The sequence below is a fragment of the Helianthus annuus genome, chromosome 9 (assembly GCF_002127325.2).
Source record: "Helianthus annuus cultivar XRQ/B chromosome 9, HanXRQr2.0-SUNRISE, whole genome shotgun sequence".
Lineage (NCBI taxonomy): Eukaryota > Viridiplantae > Streptophyta > Magnoliopsida > Asterales > Asteraceae > Helianthus > Helianthus annuus.
Window position 1 is genome coordinate 146,114,459 of NC_035441.2, and position 18,123 is coordinate 146,132,581.

At 39.1% G+C, this 18,123-nt stretch overlaps 2 protein-coding genes across 2 annotated transcripts; one reads left to right on the top strand and one right to left on the bottom strand.

The window, feature by feature from the left end:
* Positions 1-13,442: 13,442 nt before the first annotated feature.
* Positions 13,443-16,564, bottom strand: LOC110915212 (60S ribosomal export protein NMD3-like). The gene is made up of 2 exons (XM_035977685.1): positions 16,456-16,564; positions 13,443-15,172 (listed from the first exon to the last, which is right to left on the bottom strand). Exon 2 carries the CDS (start codon positions 15,168-15,170, stop codon positions 13,602-13,604), a length of 1,569 nt encoding a protein of 522 aa, XP_035833578.1. The 5' UTR covers positions 15,171-15,172; positions 16,456-16,564; the 3' UTR covers positions 13,443-13,601.
* Positions 16,565-16,754: 190 nt separating this feature from the next.
* On the top strand, positions 16,755-17,099 carry LOC110920310 (protein FAM98B-like). The gene has a single exon (XM_022164527.1). It carries the CDS (start codon positions 16,755-16,757, stop codon positions 17,097-17,099), a length of 345 nt encoding a protein of 114 aa, XP_022020219.1.
* The last annotated feature ends 1,024 nt before the right edge of the window (positions 17,100-18,123 follow it).

Sequence of the window (18,123 nt, forward strand, 5' to 3'; positions counted from 1 at the left end):
AGCAACTGGAATCGGGTCAAAAGACCTTGTAGAACTCATGTTTTGGCCGAAAAGGGCATATTCGGTATTTACCGAATCGTAGCCATAACCGCAGGTTATGAGCGAGGTAAAAATTATTAAAAATCTTTAAAATTCCCAAAATATTAGTTTATAACAGTGGGCAAAAGATTTGGTGACGAAATCTTGGTTTAGATAGGCGTTATGCTAATTGCGCCGTTAATTACTAAAGTTTACTTTAATTGCGCTATTTAGCATAACTCTCGTTCTAGACCTCGGATTGACGTGAAACTTTAAGGACATGCTTATAATTTAGTAAGCAAGGTTTTGGTCCGTTCACGTGTCCGAAATACTCGTTTTAATTTTAAAAGGCCGTTACGGTCAACTTTTAGGCGAATGACGGAATTGCGCAAAAGACTCGGATAACTCATGAACCGACCACAGAGGTTTATACCAACATGTGACCTGGTCCTAAGAGAGTCCTAAGGTATATTTATACCTCACTAAAACGGGTCAGAACTGAAGTCAAAGCAAAAGTCAAACTTTTGCGACTTTCGGCTCCGAACCGGTTCAATATAGCGAATGATCGATTCAAACGAGCGCAAACAAGTTTATATACTTATTATCATATTTTATAAGTGTCAAAACAGGTTTCATAACATATACATTACAGATTATGCATAAATCGCTAAAATAGCTTTCTGTTGACTTTTTAACCGCACGTTTGACTCGACATTTGACATAGTTAGAGTGGTGATCAGGGGGAACCCTTTTAGGGGTTTATTACCTCCATTGATACCAACTTATAACCACCTTTGATTCGTCATAAGACAGAACCATCATGGACATAATTTAAAGTCAAACCGTTTTTACGACGGTTTGGTTTTTAGCTAAATACTAAGCATAAACTGAACTACGGATGATCAAGGTAACTTACAGAAGTTAGAACTTGAATATGGAGCAGAGAAGGATGCTTATTAGCTCTTGAGATGACCAGAGAATGTGTCTTTGAGTGTGATGAATGTTATGAACTTACTAGTGCTATTTATAGCAAATGTCATGGCTCAAGATCATTACACACAACTCTACAAGTGCCCTTGGATGAATGGCAGGTGTATTAGAGGGTTATGGGTCGAGTAGGGGTCACCCATGCCTCATTGATTGGTGTTTGGTCGTTCAAATGGTCCAAAGGTCAAGTAGTTACAATGTTTCTGCATCTGGGCGTCCCACGCGGCCCGCATGGGAGTTCCATGCCATTTTAATGCGGGCCGCCTGAGTTTAAGAACTCAGACGCGTAATTGAGGTGGCTCGCGGCCCGCCTCAACTTAAGTCTAAACCTCACGCGGGCCGCCTGAGGTTTATAATTCAGAAATTTTAAATCTTTTGTCATGATTACAGAATCTGGTAATTAATAACGAAATCTTTCGTAATGATTTACCTGACCTTTCGGGTTTGAAGGGGTAACTTTGCGGTTTGGCCCTCGGTTATTTACCGATAGGAGCCTCGTGTTATTTACCCGCGTTATAAAGTCCCCGGTTTATTTATAATTATTCAGAAAGCCTTAACTTTCATTATTGACGCTTTTAACCCTTCTCATACGAATTTGAGTATAACTCTTTCGTTTTAAGACGGAACTTCGCGGAATTTATACAGTATATTCTAGTGAGCGTATAATACTGTTACGAAGCCTTGGGAACGTTAAAGGATCACTCAGAGGTATAATTAAACATGTTGACACAGTTAACCCCTGTAGTTCGTAATCTCTCACTTTCTTCCGCGTTTCGCTCCCGTACGATTTATGATTTATTCGTTTGAAGGTTTAAGCATTTATTTAGGGTTACTATACAGTATATTTACCCTTGTTGACATTTATAACCCTCGAATTTATATACTTTCAAGGTTTGTCAAAATTAGTCCTTTATTTATTATAGATGCCACGTGTAAACAAATGACACGTGTTAACACATTATTGGACACAAAATTTTGAGGTGTTACAATACTCCTCAACAGAATGGCGTCGCTGAACGTAAGAACCGCACATTGATCGAGACTGCTAGGACAATGTTGGTAGAGTCGCAGTTGCCCATTCCATTCTGGACTGAAGCTGTGGCCTCTGCATGTTACACATTGAACCGAGTCCTTACAGTCAAAAGGCACAATAAGACCTGCTTTGAGCTTCTTCAAAAACGGAAACCAGATTTGTCTTATCTTGAACCGTTTGGAGCTCCATGCACAATCATCGATCCTAATGGAAAGTTTGGGGCAAAAGCAATTGATGGATACTTTCTTGGGTATGCCACCCCTAACTTACGAGTCTGGAATCTAGAGACTAAAAGGGTCGAGGAATGGTCTGAGGTCAGAGTACAAAGGCACACCTTGCCAGTCAAATATCCGGGTCAACCTTGGATGTTTGAGTATGATGACTTCTTCAATTCGATCAATGTTGAAGCCGTTGAAGAAAGTGCTGCGGCTAGGATGTTTTTCGAGAGTGACAATGCAACAGTTTCACCGGTGGTTCGTCCAATTCTTGTTAATCAAGAACCATCTTCTTCGGTGAACAATAATACTCTCAACAATGAGGATTTTCATGATGCAAACGAATTGAACGAATCTTCAGAGGATGATGAATTTCTAGATGCAGATCAAGAAGCCCCAACAACAGCAGTTCATGGTACTTCAGAAGGTACTCCTCCAGTGGATGCCCATAGAACAGCTGAGGCTACTGCATCATCCTCTTCGTCAATTCCGGGTCTTGATTTGGTTGTTGATCTTAATCTTAACAACCTGGGTATAAATATTCCAGTTCGAGAAAATCCTGAAACAAGGATTCATAATACCCATCCTCAACAAAACATCATTGGAAATGTGCAAAGTGGCGTTCAAACAAGAAACATGTTGCGAAACAACAACAATGCAGGCTTGTATGCAGCTATTCGAGAATCCGGGCAGCAGAACGATTGGTCCTTCGCGTGCTATGTCTCACAGGAAGAACCAAGAACGTGGAAAGAAGCCTTGAAAGATAACGCTTGGGTTGAAGCAATGCAGGAAGAGCTGCAACAATTCCAGAAGCTGGGTGTCTGGAAACTCGTAGAGAAACCTGCTGGATACAAGAAGATTGATATCCGTTGGGTTTTCAAATGCAAAAAGGATGACCGCGGAGTTGTTATCCGAAACAAAGCACGTTTAGTCGTTCAAGGTTTTCGTCAGATTGAAGGGATCGACTACAACGAAGTGTATGCACCAGTGGCACGTCTCGAAGCAATTCGAATCTTTCTAGCCTATGCGTCCTTCAAAGGATTCAAGGTTTACCAGATGGACGTGAAAAGTGCATTCTTACATGGTGTGGTCGAAGAAGAGGTGTACGTCGAACAGCCTCCAGGTTTTGAAGATCCTATCCATCCCGATCGGGTTTGGTTGCTGAATAAAGCTCTCTATGGTCTTCATCAAGCGCCACGAGCTTGGTATGCAACCTTATCTACCTATCTACTGGAGAATGGTTTTCGAAGAGGTCTTATCGATTGTACTCTCTTCATCAAAGAACAAGATGGAGATCTTCTTCTGGTTCAGGTATATGTTGATGATATTATTTTTGGTTCTACTAATGATGTCTTGTGTAGGAATTTCGAGCGCATCATGCAGGATAAATTCGAGATGAGTGCTATGGGGGAAATGACCTTCTTCTTGGGCTTACAAGTACAACAAACTGAGTCTGGGATATTCATCCATCAGACTAAATATGTTGGTGACATCTTGAGCCGGTTCCAGATGTCTGATGCAACGCCCATTGGTACCCCATTGCCAACAAATCACGGAATTACTCCTGACTTGAAGGGAGAAGCTGTTAGCCCCTCAAACTATCGCGCAATGATCGGATCTCTTATGTACCTCACAGCATCAAGGCCAGACATAATGTACCCAACGTGCCTGCTTGCCAGATATCAAGTTAATCCGAAGGCCTCACATCTTGCAGCTGTTAAAAGGATTTTTCGTTATTTGAAGGCGTACCCTGACACCGGTCTGTGGTACCCTAGGGATAATAACTTTGAATTGGTCGCTTTCAGTGATTCTGATTTTGGCGGATGCAAAATCGACGGCAAATCCACAACGGCTGGATGTCAGTTTTTAGGAAATCGCCTAGTCACCTGGCAGTGCAAGAAGCAGACATGCGTCGCTACATCAACATGCGAAGCTGAATACATTGCTGCCTCAAGTTGTTGCTCCCAAGTTCTTTGGATCCAACAACAAATGCGGGACTACGGTTTTGAATTCCTAACTACTCCTATTTACGTTGATAACTCTGCTGCTTTAGATATCACTAGAAATCCTGTGCAGCACTCAAAGACCAAACACATCGAAATCAAATATCACTTCATACGTGATTGCTTTGAGAAAAGGCTAATCGATGTTGTTAAGGTCCACACCGATGACCAACGTGCCGACCTTTTTACCAAAGCTTTTGATAAATCAAGATTTGACTTTTTATTATTGGTAAACGGCATTAAGGTCAAGCAAGAGTAAAACCAACATCGGAAAATCATTTTTGTAAATATCTTTGTGTTTTAAATTTGTCTTAGTTTATTGATTTTAGGGGGAGTAAATCCAAAATCTGAAAATCCAAAAACATTGAAAAATTTCAAAAACACAAAAACAATAGAAAAACAAAAATGAGTTTCCTGGCGAGCAAAAGAGAAAATGATAGTACATCAGTGGTCTATCCAAACCTCTTTAAACCTTAAAATGAAAAACGATAAGCAGCTCTATATAAGATGTATCGGTAGGCTCACAATCATTTTAAAGTGTGCAGGGTGATATAAATCTTAATCGACTAAAGACCAGGTGGGAACCATTCATTGGCATATGGTCTTAGTACCGAAATTTCGTTTGATAGATTGCCGAGGTTCTGAGATATTTGGTTTTTATGCTGCTTATCATCTGGGTATCATGGTTGTATCTTTTACCGAAAAATAACGGGGACGCAAGTCTAGATCTTCCATGATACTATACATACGTGTACATATTATATACTGCATATTGCATTCGACCTCAATAAGTGATAAACAATCACATGTCCAAACAAATAAGTGATAAAATATCACATTTATCCGGGTGCCAAGTTCGTCTCTCTGCTGTACGGAAGTACTGACCTGTTCACGGACTTGCACCTGTGCCCTCATGCATATGAAAATCAAGTTCCTCATCAATAAGTGATTATATCACATAGGGCTTGTTTTTCAAATCAAAATAAGTGAGTATCTCACAGTTTATACGGTCAAACAGATGATAATCGGTATACTCACCGGTAAGATGAACCCTCGTGCATACCTTGATACGGGAATGTGTCGTGATGTGGATGAACACCGGTCGGTAAGTATAAATCATACCTTAACGTATCCCCTCGCCATGATTACATCTGATAAGTTGAGCTTAAGTGGACAACAATACTGATAATCGTTATAGGATGCTTATCTTAATGTTAACTAATTGAACAACAAGAGTGTTTTGGCATGACCGTACACTGATATGATTCTCTTACCCTCTAAACTCGCAAAAAGAATGTCTGTATATATTTATTTACTGCTTTCAGTCTTTACATTTGAAAAATTCAAAAATACCAAAAAGATTTTATTTCTATTTTATTTTCGATCGTACGATGTTGGAGCTCGAGTCTTTGTTACCTGAAACCTGACTGAAAACCGAACTGACTAAATCTTCATAAACGGTCGAAATTTGCAAGTTTTGAAAGTTGAAAACTAAAATTGATAAATTTATTAAACTTTCAAACTGTCGGACGGTGTTTGATTGTGACATGGTCATACGTGTGTCACTTGTTTATGCTATCTATATTCCAAGCAGTTGTTCTCATTACGCGTTTAGATTTCTTGCATGTGCATATTCTAAAGGCTAGGAGAACATGGTCGATGACAAAGCTTCGGAATGAAGACATGACGTGAAGGCACTCAAAAGATGAAGATGATCGAGTTGCCGCAGACCATCATCAACACCACAAGGATCTCACTTCATAAAGTTCAAGTATTTCACGAGCATAACTCAAGGGGGAGCTTATGTTAAGGGGGAGTTTGTCAACACACTTCCTACATGATACGGGTAGTTTGTTGATACACTCTCTGCTTTCTAGACGTGAAGACTTTGAAGATCCTCCGACATTGAAGACTTGAAAGGACATCAGAGTCTTGAAGACATGAAGATCAAAGACGATCAAGATCGAGACAAATCTGCAACCATCGAAGATCGAGACAAAGCTACAGCCAAGGGGGAGTTTGTTGGTGCACTTGTGTCTGTACTTTGTCTGTATTCGGTCACGATGTAAACGATGTCCTTGTCAGTCCTGTAAGTTGACCAAGTCAACCGTCCTCCTGGTTTGACTTGGACCAACAGTTAGAAAATGTTTGTAATTGTTCTGTGTCGAAGGTTGGTCCATCGAAGGATTGATTCTATCCTTCGATGACCTCGAAAGATATGTTACGAAGGATAATGTTGGACTTCGAAGGATATGCCATCCTTCGAAGTATATGTGAATCCTTCGAACACTTTGTCATCGATAGATGATCCTTCGATCATCTATCGGATCCTTCGACCAGACATGCTGTGTATGGGTATAAATACCCATGCAGTGTGTTGAGAACAGATAGATGCACACAGACAGAAAGATAGAGAGTTCTTGAGAGCATTCTGTCCGAAAACACACACACACACTAGAGAGTTTGCAAAACACATTTGTGAACATTGAGCTTGTAACCGAAACCTTTCATACGTATTAATACAAGTGGTGTTAATCGGTGAACCTTGTGTGTTTGTGTTTATACTTGTTTCATCTCGGTTTGCTTGCTAGCTTGGATTCCGCACTCGCTAGTGGGTTTGTATAACAAGGTTTAGGTTCGTCATCCTCCGAGAGGGACCTACAATAATCACACAAGACATCTAAAAGTATATATATATATATATATATATATATATATATATATATATATATATAGATTACAACATCATTAATTCAAGCAATACATCAAACACTAACCGATTGAGATAGAATCAAGCCAAGAGAAAGTGATCCGAATGAAGGGCAAAATCTTCGATCACCAAGAGTTGTTGCCGTCGGGTGTTGAGAGAGAGGATAAGCACTAGGGTTTTGTGTGTTCGAGTGTTGTAACAAAATAGGAGAACAACCCTAGAGGTGGGTGTTTGTACGTACAAGAGAAGTGGGTCGGCCCTCACTTGGGCTGCCCCTTGTCCGATTACTAGTGTAAAGCCCAATCGGCATGTGTGGTTGTGTGTAGTGTTGTGCGATTCGGTTTGTGTAACAAATGTACAATCACATAGCATAAAACAACCTAACCTCCATTATCGTAATAGTTCACATAAGCACATATCGTTATACAAGGTAGGTTCGAATTACGAGTTGTCACAAAAATAGTCATTTTAACATAAATATACATTTAAACATAATCTTCCCATCACCTCTCATTTTCTTCAAAAGCTACACTCCTCTCTTCCCCCGAGCTCATGATGGTGGCTCTGTAGAAGTGGTGGTGGTGGTGATGATCTGTAGATAGAGAGAGAGAGAGAAAAGAGAGATACAGGGGTTTTTTGGTGATAATCTGCAGATAGAGAGGAGAGAAGAGAGAGACAGGGTTTTTTTAAATGACCAAAATGCCCCTTCAGAAAAGGACAAAAAACCAGAGTTTTTTTTAAATCTGAGCTGACTTTGCTTTTGGACCAAAATGACAACAAAAATGAAACCACAGGGACCCAGATGCAAAAAGTTTCAAATTTGGACTAAAGTGACAAAACTGCCCAAACCTCAAGGACCAAAATGACAGTTTACTCAAATTAGCCCTCACTTAAATTTTGAAGATAGATTTCAATCTAGCAATCGAATTTCGAATCGAATTCAAAACCAGTTTCAAAATTTTGAATTTGATTTGAGTTCAGTATTTGAAATCGAAATTTTGAATATTGAACTCAAATTGAAATTTGATTCGTTAAAAACCCCTAATGTGATGATATATGTATTAACTAAACCTTACAGAGTTAATTAAACAATTCGAAAAACAACCAAAATTAAAACTAAAAATAAAATCATACAGGTATGAAGGTATAAGGAACGTTGATGGAAATGTTTATGATTTTCTAATTGAGTTCTTTTAAAACATCTACAATTAAATCTCTTACTTTATCTCTATAATTAGAGAAAAATGCCCGGATAGTCCCTGTGGTTTCGCCTTTTTTCACCTATAGTCCCCAACTTTCTAAAACTACCTGAATAGCCCACAAGTTTTCATTTTTTGTTCCCGGATAGTCCTTGGGTCTAACTTCAGTTACTTTTCTCTGTTAAAATGATGTGAAATGACAAAAATACCATTTTCTTAAAAGGCCAAACCACAGGGACTATCCGCGCATTTTTCTCTTTTTATTTATAAAACCCCCACCACCACACTTCATCTTCAACCTCCACCCTCCACCAGGGTGTACCCCCTTAAATCGCACCTCCCGAGACCTTTTCCAGCGTCGGTTTTTCGATTCGAGCTGCGGGGATGACATTGAATCTGATCTGAGTTGAACTAGATGAAACCAAAAGAATAGTCCGGCGAATACGAGTTGGGCTAGGAACCGGGACCTTTATCGGGAACGGGCTGTGGCGGAAGCGAAAGTTTGGGGGGAGAATTGGAGAGACAGAAAGAGGACGAACACGATGGGTGGTGGTAGTTTCGATGCTACAAACGTGTGATATGTGTTCTTCTGTTTCATGAGCGAATAAGAGTCGTTTTTGATGATGGTTCTGGTATGTTGGTTTTTTTACGGCGGATAAAGAAGAGGGGGAAGTGCAGTTGAGTTGAGAGGGGGTGATGGATGATGACTTTTGTAAAGAAATTGATATTTGCTTTGACTTGGTAATTATTATTATTATTATTATTATTATTATTATTATTATTATTATTATTATTATTATTATATGATGGATTTGAGTTAACTATTTTTGTTTTTGTTTTGGTTTATGTTTATTCATGTTGTAGGTATTTGAATTGAACTCATGTATTTATTTAAACATATGCCTGTTGCATCTTCTGCTGATGATGTAGCTATTCAGACCTCAAATCTTCTTATCTTGACATTGTCATCCCCGCAGCTCGAATCGGAAAACCGACGCTGGAAAAGGGGGTGATGGTGGGTGGAGGTTGAAGATGAAGTGTGGTGGTGGGGTTTTATAAATAAAAAGAGAAAAATGCCCGGATAGTCCCTGTGGTTTGGCCTTTTAAGGAAAGGGTATTTTTGTCATTTCACATCATTTTAACAGAGAAAAGTAACTGAAGTTAGACCCAGGGATTATCCGGGAACAAAAAATGAAAACTTGGGGACTATTCAGGTAGTTTTAGAAAGTTGGGGACTATAGGTTAAAAAAGGCGAAACCACAGGGACTATCCGGGCATTTTTCTCCTATAATTATATTAAAAACACTTTTTTTCTCTTTCATTTTCAATTAAATAATATTTTTTATACTTTTACTATTATCTTTTCTTTCTCATCCACTCGCAATCATTTTCAAAAAATATTAAAAAATTCTAGAGGTGAACAGTATCTCCTCCAAATTTACTGAAGAGCAGTAACTTTTTCTGCTTGTTCTCTCTGCTCCTCTCACAACAATTTACAACCACTTTCACAAATATAGAGGCTATACACTCACATACGTATAGAGGATCCATTGTGAATGCTCTTAATAGAGTTCTTCATATATAAATATATATTTTGTTTATAGAGATAAATTTAGAAAAGAAAAAACATAAACAAATTTATTTTTAATTACCGAAGTTTATAATCAACCAGGAAAACTATGTAACCCTTGAAATATTTATTAAAATTAATATTTTCAAAAATGTAAACAATCACTTTTTTTTCTCTGTATCCAAGTAACACTTTATGAGAAAAAGGAGAAGTTATGGAACCCTCTTATGTGGAAAGGAGTTGTACGGTACTAGACTTTCCAGCTGTGAAGCCGTATCACGTACCACTTACTGTACCACCCAATAACTCCTCCCCTCCTGGTACATATTCTCTGGGTATCAACCGTTACCATGCATGTGACAATCACGTGGAGTTGTTCATCACCCCACACGTGCGACTTGTTTTTTTTAAGGGTCAACGAATTCTTCAAATGAGCTACTGGCGAAATTCACCATATCAGGATACATTTGTCTCCGAACCAGGGAAAACCCTCACCTAGGGCCGAAGCTCATGATCACTCGCCCGAATGCACGACACTGCGATGAGGTAAAACCCGCTCAGTTCAAGGATCGAACTAGCGATCTCCACCTTTTTCGCCTAGTCTCTCATCATCACCAGGTGTCGCAGAAAATAATGGGGAGGTTAGGAATCGAACTTGCTTATCCATGTATTTTACTTTTTATAAACACGTTTCAGAAAAGAAAAAAAAACTATTTTTATTTTTAATCTAAGTATATTTATTTTAATCTTCGTATGAACCAAACAGTAAATATTAGTATGAAGCTGCAAAATAAAATGTGTAAAACAAAAAAAAAACAAAAAAAAAAAATATTGAATAGAAGAAAATATGGTGATGTGGTATCTATGACGTAGTGTAATGATCGAAATTCCTAAAGAACGAACGAAAAAATAGTGATGGTTATGTGGTGTTGCGTCGTTTTCAAAAGAAATTATATTTGCTTATTTAGTTTTTTTTTTTCTAAACTAACGAAGAAAAGTTATAAGAAGAAAATAAAACTATTGGTTGTATATTATTTATAGTTCAAGAGTTAAATTGAAACTTCGAAAAGTAAAACAAGAAAAAAAGATAAAAAAAAATCCACTGCACTAGTTGTGTTTTTGTGATGTTTAATATAAACTGGTGGGTTATCACCTGCGTTTCGCGGCGGGTTCAAACCATAGATTAAAAAAAAAGCAATCGCGAATGGACCTTTTACGTAAAGGTAGAAAACCACGTGACGACGGTATATTCGAACGTCACAAAAAGTTATCGATTTAGTCCGTGATGGTATCGACATTCGTTATAACCGTAAAAGTGAATACTTGCGACATGTTCGAAACGTGAATAAAATAACCTACTTACGACGGTATATACGAAAGTTAGAAAGACTTTACCTTGAGAAAAACTAAAAAGAAACGCCAATAAATAAGTAAAAGGAAAAAAAAAACTAAAATTTTAGGGTCTAAATAGTAATTACAATAAAATGTAAAGGGAAAAACTAAAGTTGTGAGTCAAATAAAGATTGTAATACAGTGTAACAACAATTATTAAGATTAAGAGCCTAAACATATTATTACTAAAATAGAGGGGTTGTATGATAAACTTATCAAAAATTAGAGGGTGTAAATGAAAATTCTATTATATATTATAATGACATTTTGGTAATTAAACCTAAAAGTAAGGACTTTTTGTTTGCTATAGCTAATGATGTAAATTAATATATAGTATAATATAATTATGACATATATGTTAATTATATTTGTATTTACTTTCATTTTTTGTTGCAAATAGTAGTCTCAGATAATCATTATAGATTTATATCGGTCTTCACTCGATTTCGTGCATAAGGTATCCATACTTTTCTTCCCACATCATCGTCGCATCGCCATATTTCAATTCCATATTTTCCTTCCCAACCATCTCACAACCAATTCATTATAAAAATTTTAAAAAGAATGTTTAGCATGAGATGATTGACTATGTGAACAATTATGGGTATGAGATGAATGAACGGGATGATGAGTGAATCAATCACCTCCCTTCTCGAAAACCTGTGGTACGAAACACAATGGATGGTACCCAACTGCCACATTCGATTTTGCTATGGTACCAAAATGGATTTTTGATCTAAACCTTCTCCTCTAAGAAATATGTGTTTCATCATGTGAACGAAATCGAGTGAAAATCAAGTGTAGATTTATGATGATTATACAACTGATTCTTTTTTACAAAAGTGTAAATCAAAATTACAAGCCGAATTATTAATAAGATATCCTTAGATAAGTGATTGGGTATATTATTTTATTAGGAAACCATGCTTTAGTCCAGGATTCCCGGTAACATAAGCCGTATGTATGCGGTCATCGTACTAATGAAGTACCGCCTTGGTCTCTCTAACTTTTGTTTTGTTTGTTGTCGTTTTCATCTCCAATTATTGTACCAAAGTTGCTTACTTAACTAATTAGCGCATCCCCATGATTACTTCGGCTTCAGGAAACCACTTTGTCAAACTCAAAAAGTCAAAAGCTGTTTCTGAACATAAAATATATATTTCCATGTGCCTCTTATATTTACTAAACAAAGAGCTTGTGAGACCATCTACCTAAACATAATTACTTAAGACTCAATACAACTTAAAAGATAAGAACGAGTCGAACTTCATGTGAACTACCTGGTATCAACTTGTTAAAAGCTCAAATCGAACCTATCTTACACGAGTTTGAGCGTAAATTGGAGCTCTTTTGAAAGGGAAAAAAAACTCAAACCCAAGCTTAATCAACATGTTACGTAATAAATATTATACAAGTAAAATGATTAAATAACTATAAATTAGGGCTGTAAACGAGCCGAGTCGAGCCAAGCCGAGCTAGACCCATCTCGAGCTCGAATTTCAAATCGAGCTGAGATTTGAGGCTCGAGCTCGACTCGATTAGAATTCGAGCTAGCTCGGCTCGACTCGATCTAGCTCGAACTAACAAAAAACTGCAAAATTTACTACTTAAAAAGCCCTTAAAAATGAATTTCTTCATAGACTAAGGGCCATAATTGCCATTTAATTTAACCATATGACTAAATATGCAAGTATAAATAGCTAATTCACTTTATACATTGTCTTTTACCTTCTTTTATAGGAGAGATACTCCCTTAGTTTTTGTTTTGTAAGCGATGTGGGACAAAAAAAATGAAGGATGTAAACCTTATCGAGCCAGCTCACGAGCCGAGCCAGGCCAAGCTCGAGCTCGGCTCGTTTACAAAGCGAGCCGAGCCGAGCTGGCTCGTTTACAATCGAGCCAATTTCGAGCCGAGCTTTCTTCGAGTTTTTTTCGAGCGAGCTGCGAGGCACGAGTTTTTTGAACACCCCTACTATAAATAATTAATGAGCCCAACTAACTATGATGCGCTCGTTTACTAGAGGTGTAAAAAAAACTAGTTCCGGGCCCACGACAAATTGAGCCGACCCGACCCGACCCTAGTAAAATAACTGGTTTGGGCCCAACCCGGCCTACCAGTTTGAACAAGTTTGGTTTTTTTCAAAATTACTGGTGCAGCCCAAACCGGTTTGAATGCCTGAAAAAAAAGGTTCTTAACCCGAACTGGTTTGAGCCCACACACACACAAAAAAACAGGCCGGTTTAAAACTGGACAGGTTTGTGACCAAACCGGATTTCGTACACCTCTATCATTACCCCATGACAAGAATTCCACATAAAAGTAGAAAACAGAACCTTTACTCTTGGATTAAAATCTAAACATGATCTCAAAACTGGCGAAAACATATAAATTTTCACACTAAAAAGCAAATCAACATCCAATATCAGAACACTCAAAAGAAGCAGCAGGTTTCATACCAAATGAAATTACTCCATCATACCCCTTCATCAACATCATCATCATCATCATCATCACCATCGTCATCAACAACATCTTCATTACTTATTTTAAGATCATCAAGTAGTTCCTCTAACGGCACAGAAGGCGCCTCTTCACCATCAGTCACATCAGCCATTTCTGACGCCTGATACTCTTTGTTTCGGTACAACGAAATATTAAATCTCATATCCGGGTACTCTTCAATATCCCTCAAGAACTGTTCATATTCGTCGATCATCTTTTCTTCATCTACTCTACCCCGAGTTTCACTCACATCAACCTCCTTGACAATCGATTTAATCACCCAAGAACGAGGCTTTCCGCGCGTCTTCTGCCTCATTTCTTCGTAACTTTTCTTAACTAAAATAACTTCCGGGATCACAAGACTTTTATACTTGTCGATTTCCATGTCGTTATTGTTAGCAGCATTTAAATCATAACCAAGAGCATAATCACCAGCGTTTAAAAGATGTCCTAAATGAGTCCTTACAAAGAACATGGTATCGTTCTTCCCAAAATCAGAAACTCGCGCCACCTGTGCGTCAGCCATCACATACTTTGACCCGCCAATATTGACTTCAGAAGGGATCGGATCGACATCCAGCACTACATATTCCACAAGCTTTTTAGACGAAAGAAGTGAAGTAAATGGTGCCCTCCAGTATTGCTCGGCGTCAAGAAAACAATGCCTCAGAGTTAACGGATCAAGTAAAGCAATATTGTTGCTGATTTTCGTACAAACGACGAGCGGCCCGAGGTTTCCAAGACTAGCTGCAAGCTTCGGAGGGAGACAAACAAGATCCTCACGGCAAATCGGGCAAATTTCGACAGAAAAAGTGAACTTGTAGTTGTAGTTATTGCTTTTAATATCGTGGGACACAAGTTGCTTATCATGGCGGCTCTTAATCGGGACAACTTTCTGAATAAACTCTATGAACTTGACCGCGTGAATACGGTTAGCAAAAAAGAAATCAAGCCCGTGATCTGTTTGTTTAATTCTGATAGCTCTGACAGCTGCATTATGTTTGAGAATAAGTTGCTCTAAATAAAAGAAAGTTCGTCTGTGAGAAACGTGTTGTCTTAGCTGGACCGCAGCCACCCATTGATCCGGGTTGGTTTGAACCCGAGAACACGACTCACACATCTGATCTTGGACCACATACTCGACCATACACGCTTGCTCGATTACCGCACCGTTGAGAACTTCTTTTTGAACCTTGAGTTTGACTTTAAGTCTCTTGGAGTGAGGTTCGGTCCAGATGAATTCTGAGTGAACTAATCTTACTTTATTCAGATTCTTTATTCTTTTGACGCAGAAAGTTAAGAGTTGTTTAGATTCAAACTGGGCTTTGATCCAAGTTCTTGGTGGCTGCAAGTAGCGATCGCATTCTGCGCAGTGAATGATGATAACATGCTTTTGTAGTCCTTCTGTTATGTCTACTTCAGAACGAAGACAGTTGACGCACATATTGGCAGCATTCGGGGGGATTAAGATGCCACATTTGCAGCATAAAACAGTACCTACGGTTTGTTGTACTGTAAACATTCCTGATTCTTCGGCCATCACTGCCAACAGAAACAAAACAAACGTCACTAAGTTGGTGTTTGGAATATTAGTCTGATTTTCGAGAAATTGAACCAGGGTTATGTGTGTATGCGAAAATTGTCTGAACCTGAACCAGAAGAAAAAATAATCAAAACCTGTCTACGAATTTGGGGTTGGGGATGATTAACTGCCAATCTGCCATTAGGCAGTTATCTCAATTTTTAAGACACAACTGCCACAAAGCTGCCATAATTTTGATGTTTCGAGATTATGGTATTTTCCAGCTCGACCCCAGCCAGGGGCTCTGCCCCTTGGACCCTGCTCCCAAGGGCACTGCCCCCGGACCCCCGCCAAGGGGGCGTTGCTCCCTTGGAACCCCCGTAGAGTACGGGCTCCGCCCGTACCCGTACACTTCGAATTATAATAACTCAAACAAGCATGCACTCCCGCACCTCCTAACTTGCTTGATGTGTATTATTATTCGCTTTGATCACCAAGTCAATCCCGATTACACTAAAATATCTAACACTTGTTGGGTGGGCCAGGTTCGAAAAGGTCAAAATGGCAAGCAATTAGCAAAAGTTATATATGTTGCAAGTCCGGGTAGATAGCCAACAGGCGTGTTGGATAAGATCACGAGTCAAAATGATAAGAAAAGGCTATCAATCTTGTAAGTCATGGGTAAAATTGGTGATCAAAGGTCAAAAAGACAAGCAATAGTTATGTATATAGCAAGTGTTGTGTAATATGGGCAGGTCGGGCCTTCGTCAACGTCTAAGCTATAACCTAAGGATTTATAACCTTATTTATACGGACAACGCATGAGAACTGCAATCAAAACTTTGTCTGCCCTGTAACTATCTAGAAAAATTATAAGTTGCGTCTTCATTACCGTCGAAATTGTAATCTTATATCCTATTTGTTCTTAAGGCAGCAGGGGGTCAAAATGTCAAAGAAGTTATGTGCAGAGAAAGTCACAAAGAAGCCCACTGTCATATTTACTTAAAAGCTCATTTAACAAAGCTTGATATCTACAGTTATGCCTTTGCCTCTCAGGTCAGCTCGATTTCATTACTTGTATCATATTGAACATACATACATATATATGCTTTTGCGTTAAATTGTAACCTAAGGAACATGCTTTGAAGAAACAAAACCACTCCAATTCCAATATAAGACCTAAATTAGAATTCCAGAATCTTCGATTACTCTATCAAAAGCAAAGATTGTAACCTAATCACCAATATATTATTACAGCACAAGTCAACTGATTTCATTACTGTAAACAACCAAAGAAACTTACCAACGAAGTCGGATCGCTGAACCCACAAGGCGAGCTGATAAAATAAATGGAGATTAGGGATTTTTAAGCTTCTCACAGTATTCACTTCCTGTCCCCCACTGTTAGTCGATTACACTACAAATCACTATTTTTCTAATAATATTTTATTTTTTATTATTTTATCATTACGTTTTATTATAGTGTATTGTTTGGTAAGCAAGAAAAAATGAAGGAATAAAATCGGCGGTGACCGGTGGTGGTGGCAGAGGTGGGTGGTGGCGGCGGCGGCAAGTGACGCTGGTGGCGGTGACGAGTAGGTAATGACGGCGGCGGTGGTTGGTAGGGGCGGAGGTGGCGGCGGGTGGCAACGACGACAGGTGGGTGGCGGTGGTGGTAGTTGGTGGCGGCAAAGGCGGTGGGTGGTGACGGCGGCGGTGGTGGTAGTGGGTGGCGGTGGCGGCGGATGGTGGCGGTGGTCACACGTAGGATCGGTGGGCGTCAGTGGTGGTTGGTGGCGGCGGCGGGTGGCAACGATGGGCGTCGGTGGTGGTTGGTGGCGGCGAAGTCGGTGGTGGGTGGCAACGGTGGCAATGGGTGGCGGCGGCGGTGGCTGTCGGGGTAGCGGGTGGCGGCGACTTGTGGGTGGTGACAACAGTGTGTGGTGATGGTGGGTGGTGACGACGGTGGTCGCTTGCAGGGGTGGTTCTTAGAAGAGCCGTGGCAGGGCCACGGCCCGGGCAAGTTTTCCGGGCGTAGTGCTAATTTTCCGCATTTCGATCGAAATTTTTTATATATACTATGTTTGGCCCGGGCTTGTCCGGGCTTTTTTTAGTGCCCATGTCTTTCGGCCCTGACATGTTCAACGGGCAAGATCCGCCACTGGTCGCTTGTGTTGTTGTTAATGAAGGGTGCAGGAGAGGATGGAATGAAAAAAAACATGGGGAAAGGATGAAATGGTTTTGAGGGAATGGAATGACTTATGTAATGAGTGATTCCATTCCATTGACCAATCAAACGCCATTTTCTTCGTTCCATCATAATGATCTATTCCATAACGCATCTCATTCCTGCATACCAAACACTACCTAGATGAACAGAGCTTTTTCATGTACATGTGAACGATAATATTCTCTCTCTCCACTCACAACTCCTCATAACCACTATCTCTATAACACGGAGGAGGAGGACTTTCTCACATAATTTGGTGGACATGATGTGAATGCTCTTAATTACGTGACAATGATTTTTTTTTTTTGTTTTATTTTCGTGATATTTACATCTAATATAAACACAACAATTATGGTGACGTGCCCCGCAGATTTTTGCTTTTTCAACCCGAGACTTGTTAGAGCTCGACAAAATCTTTCATGACATTATTGTTATAGCATTTTGGTGTTTATGAATGGTAAGGAATGAAGTCGTGTATTTTCGAATGAAACAGTGGCCATCCAAAAAATTAGGAAATCATAAAGGGGTTGGCTTTTATTTGGATTAGAAATAGATCACTAAAACATATTTCATGGACGGATGGGTGTGATTTTTCGTTTTAAATGTAAAATTGTGTTTTGCTTGGCCCGGCCTAGCTTCTTGCGAAGGGGTAAAAAAAACTTTTATGATTAAAGTTAACAAAAAAAATATTGCACGGTATTTTATATTAAGAAGATCAATTAACAAACAATAAATGGTTAA

Coding starts and splice junctions, on each gene's coding strand:
- LOC110920310 (XM_022164527.1), top strand. CDS start 16,755: ATGACGGCGGCGGTGGTTGGTAGGGGCGGAGGTGGCGGCGGGTGGCAA.
- LOC110915212 (XM_035977685.1), bottom strand. CDS start 15,170: ATGGCCGAAGAATCAGGAATGTTTACAGTACAACAAACCGTAGGTACT.